The 12327-nt window shown below is 40.7% G+C and overlaps 1 protein-coding gene across 5 annotated transcripts in view; it reads left to right on the plus strand.

The window, feature by feature from the left end:
• LOC117495918 (disks large homolog 1-like) overlaps positions 1-12327 on the plus strand; it is a 113968-nt gene that overhangs the window by 91812 nt on the left and 9829 nt on the right. For all 5 annotated transcript variants that reach the window (XM_034147515.1, XM_034147516.1, XM_034147517.1 and 2 more), the window contains 2 exons: positions 5929-6111; positions 11688-11751. In XM_034147515.1, the coding sequence (XP_034003406.1) occupies positions 5929-6111; positions 11688-11751 (247 nt within the window). The remainder of the gene's footprint in view (positions 1-5928; positions 6112-11687; positions 11752-12327) is intronic.

Raw genomic sequence — 12327 nt, forward strand, 5'->3', positions numbered from 1 at the left:
TTGCTTATCCTGTAACAGGAGTGTTTAAAAGAAAAGGGCCAGAGAAATCTTGGATTTGTTGCCATGTTGGCTTCACTGTCGTTTTTTTTAATCTATTATCAGTTTAAGTATTCCTGATTTGCAGGGTCAGGAATTTAAACTTAAGGGTATTTTTTTATCTTTTTCAAAGGTCATTTTTGTCATTTTCTGTCTTGTGCACAAAAAAGACGAAATAGTTCAAGACATTAAATTACATGTAAGTTATGCAATAAAATATAATGAACAATGAGCACCCAAACATTACATTGTTCATTATTGTTCATGGTTGTCTTCTTATCTGGCCAAAGAAAACACAAAGCAAAGAGGAAACTGCAGCTGACATACCATGCATAAAAGGAACATCTGACCTGAACTATGTGCAAGTGGCCTGGAAGGAAAAGGCAGCAGCAGCTTAAACAGAGTCACCTTGAACTGCTCACACACTCTTACGGCCCGTCCACACAGCGGCGTGCGTTGAAGCTTCAACACTTCTGCCCATTCACTTTGAATGGGGTGACGTCACGCTTCGCCGAACTGCATTGTGGGAGCGAAGCGTAGCTTCAAAAGCGTTGCTCGCTGCAAAAGTTGAGCAATGTTCAACTTTTGAAGCTTCGGCGGAAGCGTCAGCCAATCGAATCATATGCCAGTACAAGCTCTAGCCAATCAAACCGTGTGCTTGTGTGTCCGGGGCGGGAGATTCATGTGATTGGTTGTTGGTCAGCCCCCCCCCCCCCCCCCCCCCCGCCGGCAAGCTTCAGCGCACGCCGCTGTGTGGACGGGCCGTTACAAACTGACTCACACAGAGCAGGGCTGAGGTCAGACTCTGTAGGCAGCGAGAGGCCAAAGGTCATATCCAGTAGTCAAACAAGTGTCAGCGGTGTACAAGTCTGAAAGAGAAACAAGCTAATTGATTGCTTAGACTCCCTGTTTTATTGAATATATGACAATGTTTTTTGGTAACCTCGGATGACCTACATGGCAACAAAGGTCCTGTTTGTGAAATGTGGATTTAATAGACAAAACAAGAAAACATGACATTACACTGCTTGCCGTCACCCTTGTTAAATGTTAAAGTAGTCACCCATAGGCATGACTGTCATTAGCATAAATTAAGTGTGCATCCACTGTTATTTTGTGTTTTGTTTAAAAGTGAGGATGGCCTGTCATTTGATTAAATCACAAGAGGCCTGCATCTCCTGATAATCACTTGAGATGCATGTGAGTGAAATGATGCAATAATCATTAAGTATAATTAGCTGTCATTTAGAGATGCACTCTACTGCAAACTTCAACTTAGTGCAAAAGCATATTTCTCTGAATATCTAGACAAGTCAAAAAGCAGAAAGAGCTCAATTAATTTCATAAAACTGCTCTTATACAGTAGTTCATATTTGTTATTCCATCCTTACCAAACAGATGATAACAATAATATAATTCTGCAACCGAACTAGCAATTATTTGTTATCCACTTTGAGGCATAGCTGTGCTTAAAGCTAAATGCTAACATCAGCATGAAAACATGCTTATAGCGACAATGCTATTGTTACACACATATTTTGTTAGCTATGCTTACTGTCTTTTTAAGCTTGTCAGCCATAAACACAAAATACCCCAGACACAAACAGATATTTAGTTATGACCTAAGGCATTGGACACAATATATTTCTGACTTAATGATATTACTGAAAGAAAATGCCAGGTGATTACAAATCATCCGAGGGACTAATATTTCCTGTACGAAATGTCATGCCAATCTCTTTAATAGATGAGATATTTCAGTTAAAACCAAAGTGGTGGAACACTTTCTTTGGCATCTCTTGAGCCACGCTCCTAGCATCTTTTTGAACATGGTGTCCTTGACTGTATAATTGTAGATTTCATTAGGAAACATGCGTATCGGAAAATGATCATGACACTATGAGTTAATCAGTTTCATAATGAATTTTAATACCAAGCTTCCTACAAGTCTTGCAAAAAAATCAGGCCAGGATCATTTCAAGGTTATATAGAATAATTAAGTCACTCCCCCAACATCCCACAGATAAATCACTGTCATAAGGGAAGTCGCTGTATCTGGTTACTGCACATAAATGACCAATCAGCTTTAAATATTGAAAAAGGGAACACTCACATTTGTCGAGGTGAGGCTGTTGGTGCGTGAAAGATTGACGGTGTCGAGTGCTGTGGGCTGCTGTGTGTGTTCATGCATGTATATACAGTGTGTGTGTAGCGGGGTGTTAGGACTGTTTGCATGTGTATAACGGGTAAGATGAACCTTTCCTCAGAGGAAACGCCACCGAAGCAAGGTGACATGTATGTGTGTGTCCTTCCCTCTTCTCTTTCACCCATAATGTCCTATTCTAAACACAGTAAGTCTCCATAATGTGTCATTGTAATTTTATATACACTGCACCAGAGTCTGAGCCCAATTCACAGTGAATATTTTAGTCTTAATGACCAATAATCTTTTTTGGCTTTATTGTTTGTGATTAAGCAGCTGACATCTGGGGATTTATTTTCTCTCAGAACAGGGAAAGATAGAGAAAGGTTCAAAGTGATAACAGACCTGATATGCCATTACAGGCTACCAGGATACGATCGATGTAGTTATATATAATATAACATTGATGCATTGGCTGGGGTTTGAAGGGTCTATGAAGGCTTAGAATCGTGTCTCACTGTTCGCTGAAAATGATACCAATCTCTGCAGTACTCCGTGCTAGATATCAATTTCAATGCATTTTAAGTAGCTGCCATGCCCAGGAACATTTGCTTCTCCAAACTGAATATTATGGTTTTAAATTGCTCCGGGGATTTTTTGAGTGAGTTTGTTGAATGAGATCTGACCCTCAGTCTGAGAATATAATATATTGTATCCAATTTACAGTTTCTAAATGTTAAACAAGCGGTATCAACTAGAATGTCACCCTGAGAAGGCAGACCTCCACCAATGGTGCATTACAAAAAGGTCCCAGCCCCAGTTGATGAATCACTGCCATACAGTAAGTAGCATTCTAGGGATTTACCTAGCATACTCGCCTCTGAAATAAAGTGCATGTACATGCAAGAATCTCACAAGTACATTCGGTGAAAACCTAGAGAGAACCGCATTGCAGTTCGGACTATAGGTTTGCTGGCTGTGCGAAAAACAACACAAATATACTAAAGTGTTTCAAATGTCCACAGCACTCGCTGGGAAAAGGTGTAAAAGATGGCCAGGTGTTTCTGTTACACTCTGCGGTGATTACCGTGTGTTCCTTCACTCGAGTAATTACATTTTAGAGGGTCCCACATAGGAATTAAAACGCCTTGAGTACCAAGAGCTGGTAATTGATTTAGAGTTGCCTTTGCATGTGGCCTTAAATAATAAACAATCCATTAAAGTAGTCTAAAAAAAAGTCCTTTTGGGATTTTGGTCCTCTGAAAATACTGCTGCTCTTATTTCTTTCTGTATATTTCTCTCTTGGTGACAAAATGATAGAAATGAAGGATATTTATACTCTCTCTTCTGACAGCTGCCCTTTACTTTATGTCTCTGTGGACCCACTAATGTAAATTCAGCCCTGCCCCTACTTAACACATTTCTTACTACTTTACACATCCAGCAATTACTGTGTGTTCCCTCACTCGGGTAATTAGATAGGGTCCCACATGATTAAAACAACTGTAAGGTGGAGAGCAGGTAATTGATTTAGAGTTACATTTACATAGCTGTGGCCATTAATATAGCTACACATTATCCATTAGTGTGACCTGGTTGCTGCAAAAATCATTAGGGGATGTGTGAAACTCTCCCAATGAGAGTTTTCTTGTCTATTCTACTCCATATCTTATTCTATAAGGTTATGTATACACTCAAATCTGACAGCTGCCCTTTACTTACTATTGTATGTATCTGTGGACCCACTAAGGTAAATGTAAGCCTGCACTTGATATGCCCTGAAGGATATATACTGTAACCTTTCACATGCTGTCTCCTTCTCTCATGTATTTCACTATTTGGGAACATTACAATTTATCATAATCAAGTAGTTCATGTTCATTTCTTACATTATTGTTGATCTGCTCCCCATCCCTCTGCAGACCCCAATGTCTCACTAATCAGTGCAACCGCTGATACAGTTCCACTGCAACTGCTTTATCAATTCTGCTCATAGAAGACAGACATATTGTTCACGATACGTCTTATTTACAAATAAAAAAGCCTGCACAATTGTAGATTACAAAGATTTTGTAACACTGGTTCATTTACCCAGCGTTTCCTGGAATGGTGAATGTGTTCTGGGACCAATGATAGGTACACAAAAAAAAAAATGGTACACATTTTAGTCAGCTGGAAAAAATGTGAACGTGTCCACAAAAGCCTATAATTCAACATTTGTCAAAAAAAAAAAAGGTTTCCAATAACAAATTAACAATGAATAAATATTTACTTAGGTTTTGTTAGAGCATTTCCTTAAAGGAAGTTCCTGCAAAAATGATAAACTCAAAACTCAGTACAGTTTACATTCCTACAAATATTTCTTTTTTTAGAGCTGTCCTTTCAAAATGAAACAATGGCATCAACCGTTTCTGTAAATGCCCTAAAGCAACAACAACAAAGTTACAGTATATTCAAGTGACAACCCAACAGTGACTTACCTTGAAGACACAGTCAAATAATGTCATCATGGCAACATCTCTGAATCACATCCAAAACGCTTTCATGTGACTTTTTGGAAGGCATGTCAAGACAAACATTTGGATTGTTGCTGTTCTTTCCACTTTTATTATTACCTGACCCCATTTTCCCAAGACAACGTTCAAGACATTAACAGGAAAAAACATAGCTGTAAAATATAATCTGACCAAACATGGTACCTGATTATACGCTTCCACCAGTTTGAAGTTTCATCAGATTTAATTATCACAAAATCACATTTTAACAGGCAGCTAAATATATTATGTCTCGTGAGGAGGTCTAACTTTCCTCATTTTTAATCTGGCATCAATAAAACATGAGGTAGTTTTTATACTGGTGTTAGACTCTCTGTGTGTCTACCTCTGTGTCTGATTCTCTCTCGGTTTCTTCTACCCTGTCTATATTCTGTTTTATTGATGAAGGCAGTAGGGACTTAGGGGGATGCCAGTTATTTCAGCTCTAGTTCCTTTGCACCACACACACACACACACACACACACACACACACACACACACACACACACACACACACACACACACACACACACACACACACACACACACACACACACACTGCTGGCCTACTTTCCTGGGTCTTTTTCCCTCTGGATGGGGTTTTGGAACTGTGGTCACTGTTCAGACACGCGCACAAAACATACACAATCGACACAAACAGACTGCACACAGACAGATGTGTACAATTACATTCACACACACACACACACACACACACACACACACACACACACACACACACACACACACACACACACACACACACACACACACACACACACACACACACACACACACACACACACACACACACACACACACACACATACAGCCATGTGCACACAGACAAGGTCATAAATAATGGTGTTGGAAAGCAGTCCTCAGCTGTTTTGGCTCTCATTCACTACAACAACTCTGGCTGTTTTTCTGTATTGTTTCGTCAGTTAATGTATTTTTAGCTTTGATTATAGATGTCAAGTTGTTGTCAAAAGTAATGTGAGGCATTCAACCACGTTGTCTCTTTTTTTCCAATTTGGAATAAAGATAGAATGGGGAATTTGACATTTATTCCTGTAAAATATTTTGTGGTTTCATTACGACAATGCAAAATAAGAAGTATTTCCACATTATTTCACTAAATGACTGTCTAATGTTTCTATGTGTGTCCACTCCTGTGTAAAATCTAAAATGGTTTGCTTCTCTGTCTGTCTGCAGAGCATTGTTCGACTACGACGGCAGTGTGTCCGATCTGAGCGCGCCCGGTCAGGTCCTGCCCTTTCATTTCGGGGATGTCCTCCACGTGACCAGCGCTGGCGAAGAGGAGTGGTGGCCCGCCCGCCACCTCAGCCCCCCGCCTCCAAACTGCCCTGAAGTCGGCGTCATCCCCAGCCGCAGGAGGTCAGAGTTCAAAGGGTTTGGGTTGGGAGTGGCTCTCTGATATTATTGACTGAAGTCTGCAAGCTTTAGGCAGTCAACTCTTGTTCCTGCACTCACTGTTTTATTCAGTCATGATATACTGAAGCCGTCAGTTCTTTGATTATTCTGCTAGTATTTTAAGTCTGTAAGTACTTTTAAGTCCCAGCTCCATCCTAGAATCAACCTGTATTTCCCACTGGGGAACTTAGTATTGTTGTCCCCACTTCCTGCTGTCCTGAGCCTCAGGAGGGAGCATCAAGGTCAGAGCCTTGGCACCAAACATCGACGCTGTACATACTCCTCTCCACCACAGAATCAATTCCACAAGAGTCGCTCCTTACCTCATGCTCCACCTCGGTCCACCTTGTAATCCTTTCTTATTCCCCTCCTCTCTTCCTTCTCTCATTCTTCTCACCTCGTCTCTCACCTTTCCTTTTCCTGGTCCTCATTCTCTTTCTTTTATTCTCCTACTATCCGTTCTTCACTTCACATCTTTTACCTGTGCCTTCTCCTCTCGTTGTCTTCTCCCATTTTGCCCCCTCTCCTCTTTGTACTCTTCCTATCCCCCCCCCTTCTCAGCTCCTTATCTCCTTTTCTCTTCCCCATCCTCCTACTCATGACCATTTCCTTCTCCTCGTCCTTCTGTTGTATATGCAACTCTTTATTCCTCCTATTCTCCTTCTACTCTATTCCTCTCTTCCTTTTATCATACAACTTCTCCTTCTCTCATCTCCTCCACTTTCTTCTTTTCCTGTGTCTACACCTCCTTTGTCTCCTCTCTACCTTCTCCTTATCTCCTCTACTCTCGCCCCCTCTTCCTTATCCTCCTCTGCTTTCTCTTTCACCTGCACCTCTTCCTCTCCTTCTTTCCTCCTCTTCTCTTTCTGTCTCCCATGTCCTCTCCTCTGCCTCCTGTCCCTGTCCAGGACAGCTCTGGGTGGTGGAGGGTTTCAGATTGGTTTCAGTTGACGTGGGTGTGTTCTGTTGCTGCTGGCTCATAGCACTGCAAACATCATCATTATGAAGAATGTGCTGGATGGAAACCTGAGGTAGAAACTCTTCCCTCTCATCTCCCGCAGAGGAGGTGACAGAAAGATGTTGGTAGAGGAGACACATTAGAACAGGTCTGTCCGTGACGTGGAGGATGCTGAAAGTGACGGAGTTGAAGGGAAGAAAGGGAGGCAGTGACGACAGTGAATAAGTGAAAGAGTGAGGGATGGATGTGGAGACGCGGGGTTAGAGGGCGGGGTATCAACACACGGAGGTGTTAGAGTAGTGGCAGGTTGTTAACAGTGGGTCAAATAATAACAGAGTATTATATATCGTAACCTGTTGTATAAACATAATTAAACAATATAAGGTCTAATAGGGTCTCAAATAAGCAGCTTTTGCTCTCCCTCTCCCCAAGTTGTCTTGCCTCCCCTCCCCCTCTCCCTTCTTGTTGCTCTCCTCCGCCTCCCTCCTTTCCTCTTCTTTTTGGTCGACCTTCTCCTCATCTCCCAATTCTTCACTGTTCATTTTCCTTACATCATCCGTACTGAAGCTCTTTATCTAACCCTCCTCTCCTTTCCCTTTTCTCCCCCTGGTCTTACACCATCTCCACTTCACTCCTCTCATCATGCTTCTGTTCTTTTGACTTGAGTATTTCCACGTTATGCTACTTTGTACTTCTACTTTACTACAATTCAGAGATACATCGTGTACTTTTACTCCACTTTTCTGTCACCCCTTCTTCTCCTCTTCCACCTTGTCTTGTCCTGTCTTCATCTCCTCCCATCTTACTCCTTATCTTCCTATTTCTGTTTCACCTTCTCCTTGTCCTGCTCCTCTTCTCTCTCCTCCTCTCCTTCTTGAGAATAATAGCCATTTGTTTGGAATTGTACTCTGATCACAAGAAAGTGAAAGAGATTAGAGACTCATCTGTATTGGCAGTAGAGTCAACATGCTCACATAAAGGTGATGTTCAGAGCCGAGCTGTCATCAGACATTGAAACCGAAGAGTAGCCTGCAGTCTGACGTCGTTCCTCCAGTAAATATTGTAATTTCTGCTGTGGACCTCTGGGCTGCTGCTCTGTTTTCAGTATTTTCAGATGTTGACAGGCATTAGGAGGCTCAAAGCTGCATTATTCAAGACTGTGTATAAAAACACAGCCTTAATTATAAAGTATGGCTTCTACAGAGAAACTGAGACGGCGGAGATTCACCTTATTTGAAATTCTAGTGTTGAATGTGATTGCCAGCAGGAAGTGGCCCTGTATAGAGTGGCGAAGTCCCTCCCCTTCCGGTGGACCTCCATGGGACCTTATTTCGGAAAAATTATGTATTGAAGTCAATGGAGAGAGAAAGATTATCTTTCGATCCCGTTTGAATTGTGCCACGAATTACACATATGTTGTTTGTCAATTTAAAAAAAATAATGTGTCGTAAAACTGTGAAGTAACACATTTGTTTGTGTGAAACGCTCAATGAACTACATCTCTGGTGAACAACACACGTCACCAAGATGGTCGTCACTACTGTCTTGTCAACACAACGATTGACTATCCTCACTATCACCACAATGAAACACGTCCTGAAGAATGTCATGCAAAGCTGCCTGCCTGCCTTCCTTTGATTCTCTCTGAACTGCCTGGTCGTTTTAATGTTTAATGTCAACCATTTGTGCAGATAGCATGAAGTAGAGAAGATCGCCGATGCTAACGTTAGCGTTAGCATTTCTCCCCCGGGCTTAAATGGTGTATTATAGACAGGGGTGCACATAACTTTTTTAGTGAGTTACTCAGATGAGTACCAGGAGACAGCGTTTGGTACTCACCCCACATGAAGCGTGGTTTTAATAAGTGCAGTCTTCCTCACTGTCCTCCTCAGTGTCTCCTTCACTGTCCTCTATTTACACTTATTGCATGCTAGATGATGAAGATGCACCTCCCTGTCTCTTTTTAAGCCTCCGATTTGCTTTCTCCAAAACTTGTTGCCAAAACTGTGAAGTCCTTGCATTTCCTGAGGCCAAGTTGAAGGATCAAATACTAAGAAATTATCACATGACTTGTAGTCATATCTGATTTCAGAGGAGGGAAGTAACAAAGTACATTTATTCAAGTACTGTACTTAGGTACAATTTATGCTACTTTGTACTTCTACTCCACTACAGTTCAGAGGTAAATCATGTACTTTTCCTCCACTACATGTAGTTAATACATTTTAGTTACTTCACAGATCTGGATGAATGATGTGAAATATAATCAAGTCTTAAATCAGACTTTAGTTCCACCTGGAGTAAATTCACAAGCTACCCTGCAGTATACAAAGTCATTCAAACTCATTTTTAAACACTTTAATGATCAATAATTATAAAACATATCATATACATTATTATGAAATGGACCAATCTGCAAAATGACTACTTTTACTGTCGCTACTTTAACTAGGTGTTGATGATAATACTTTTCTAATTTTACTTGAGTAACACTTCATCCACCTAACCCTGTCTGATTTCAAACTCTTCCATTAACAGCCTGAGTAAGTTTGCAGGCAGCTGTGTGTTTTAACTGCAGCAGCTTGACCACAGAGCGTGAACGTTGTGATCAGCTGATTTTGCGCAGTTCTCCAGTGTGTGCGCGGGGCACAGAATGTGCACAGGGGAGTCTCCCACTGCAGCCAGTTGATGTAGTTTTGGTACAATTCTGTTGTAGGCCTACACACTGACGTTAACAGCAGCCCCGTCTGTGCACACGGCGACCAACTCTGTCGTCCAGTGATCTAAGCCTCTTTCTCCTGTGAAGCTTCACAGGTCCGTCGGTTATGTCCTGCGCGGCACGGCCAGCACCCAGTTCAATCAGTCATAGAAAGTCCGAAGATTTTTGCAGGGAGCGAAACGGCAAAGTGGCTGCTTAATGTCTTTGTTTTTTTTGGACATGTCTAATAATTTACTCCACTGAGTGTTGACAAGAAACACGTATAGACGAAATATGTGTTTTTTGTTTTGATGACCTATCAGGTACGCAAAGGCGCGTTGTGACACAAGTGACGTTACGCATTTCAGATTGTTGCCGCGCATGCGTACCTGCGTACCAGTTATGTGCACCCCTGATTATAGAATGATCACACCGGTGACAGTACTATTCAAAGGGTTCACGAAATATGACTACTACTCTTACTGTTTAACATTTTGGGTTACTTAATGTTACTTCATGTTAAGGCTAATAAAAATTACAAGGCTGTAATGCTAACTAACGTGCTAGCTACTAGCTAGGTAGCTAACTTGATGAAGCCACTCCTGGTCCTTTCATCAGACGGGAAGCAAAAGAACGAGCAAGACCCATTGCTGGTATAATAACAACCTGGTACTAAGCACACAGGCATCTTGTTAAAGTTATCTTATCTTAGCCAGCGCCATATAGATAGATGATATCTATATTGCGCTGATCTTAGGTATCTGAATGGTGGAGGAAAACAATTGTGACATCACTTACGCGACTCTGGGATTTGTAGTCTTTCTAGTTACGTATTTTTTATAGTCTTATATTTCAACAGTTTTACGACAAACTGTGACTTTTTTTACATGGAAATTATTTTTTAAGATTGACAAACATCATATGTGTAATTCATGGCACAATTCAAACGGGATCGAAAGATAAGTTTTCTCTCCCCATTGACTTCAATGCATAATTTTTCCGAAATAAGGTCCCATTACCCGGAAGTAAGTGGGCGTGACTTCGCCACTCTATAGAGAGTGACACATCTACATTTAAACTGGAAGGCAAAACTGTCTCTTTAGTGGGAGCAAGAGAAAGTCGATTTTCTACCCTGAGACTAAGATATCTTGGTCATGTCTGACTCTCATCCCTTTGCATTTGTAATAAAGTAATCACATTCAGATTATTGGACAGCATATCCGTTCCTTTGTAATATCTGAATATTAAAGTCCACAAATTAAATCAGATGACTGTCACTACTTATCAAAATCCCATAGTCTCATATGCTGCTAATAGACAAGATAGATCAAGAAAATGTTTTAATATATGAGCTACAGAATTACTTTTTTAATAAAGGACTGTCAGGTGATATTTCTATATTTCTATGGATCAGTCTGAGATTGAAGTAAATGTGCAGTTTGATGATGTTTTAAAGCGATTCTGTGATGAAAGGTTTGATCTTCCAGACATTAGAGGAGATCAAATGGAGTTCACATTCGCCTGGTTATACCCCATTATTTTACTGTGAACAGTTATTGGTGTGAAGGCAGTGTTTCACAAGAAATGCAATGAGCCGTATCATGGCTGAGAAGCCTGAAGGAAGTCACTACAATGATGCATGATTTATTTCCATTTCTGAAATTGCCTTCTCAATACATCTTTTCAAATGTACTCTTCACTAAACAATGATCAAAGAAGCTCTTCCTAGACTATGTCTGAAAAACCAACAGATTCAAAACGGAGGAGATGTGAAGTTTATCACGTCAGATACATTTAGTTGTATTTGCTTTTATTCAAACTCTTATGTTTGTGTGTTGTGTCTGTATTTCTCTTAATGTCTATTCATGTCCTCTCATCTCACAGGGCAGAGAAGAAGGAGAGGTCGAGGTTAAAGACGGTCAGAGTGGCGAGGTCTCAGGACAGATCGGTGAGTGGACGCCTGATTTATAAACTTTTTAAATGATGTTTGGTGATAACAAAGGTCACCAAAGGCACATTTAAGAGTTTAGCTTATTGGTGTTTGTGCACTAACGAGGTTAATTTCTCAAAAGAGAAACCCATATTAGTAGAACAGATAATACAGTCTCTTTTCATCTATAACAGTAAGACTGAAAGTTGTTGCTTAAAAGGAGTTCAACCCTTTTTGAGGAGTGTGCTCCTATTTCCTTGAATACCACGTGAAACTCTTTCCAATGAGCTTCCAGTCTAAATGTAGACTGTAATGATGATGTGTTGAGATGCTGTTAAAGTTTAAACCAAGTGAAGAAGTAGCTTTGGCATCGGGTTATTTGCAGAGGAAAGTATTTTTCCACCTGTCTATTAAAGTAAATATAACAATGCTATAAAAAAAATAAAAGTAGAGAAGAACACTGCCTCACAGAGACGTTCAACCATTCTTCATCCGAGCTGTCTGAGCGTTGAGCAAAACACATAAATAAATGTAATTAAATTACGTTAATTTCTCACATACACAATCTTTTATGACTTGCTCCAGGAATCAACA

Source organism: Trematomus bernacchii, unplaced genomic scaffold, assembly GCF_902827165.1.
Source record: "Trematomus bernacchii unplaced genomic scaffold, fTreBer1.1, whole genome shotgun sequence".
Classification (NCBI taxonomy): Eukaryota; Metazoa; Chordata; class Actinopteri; order Perciformes; family Nototheniidae; genus Trematomus; species Trematomus bernacchii.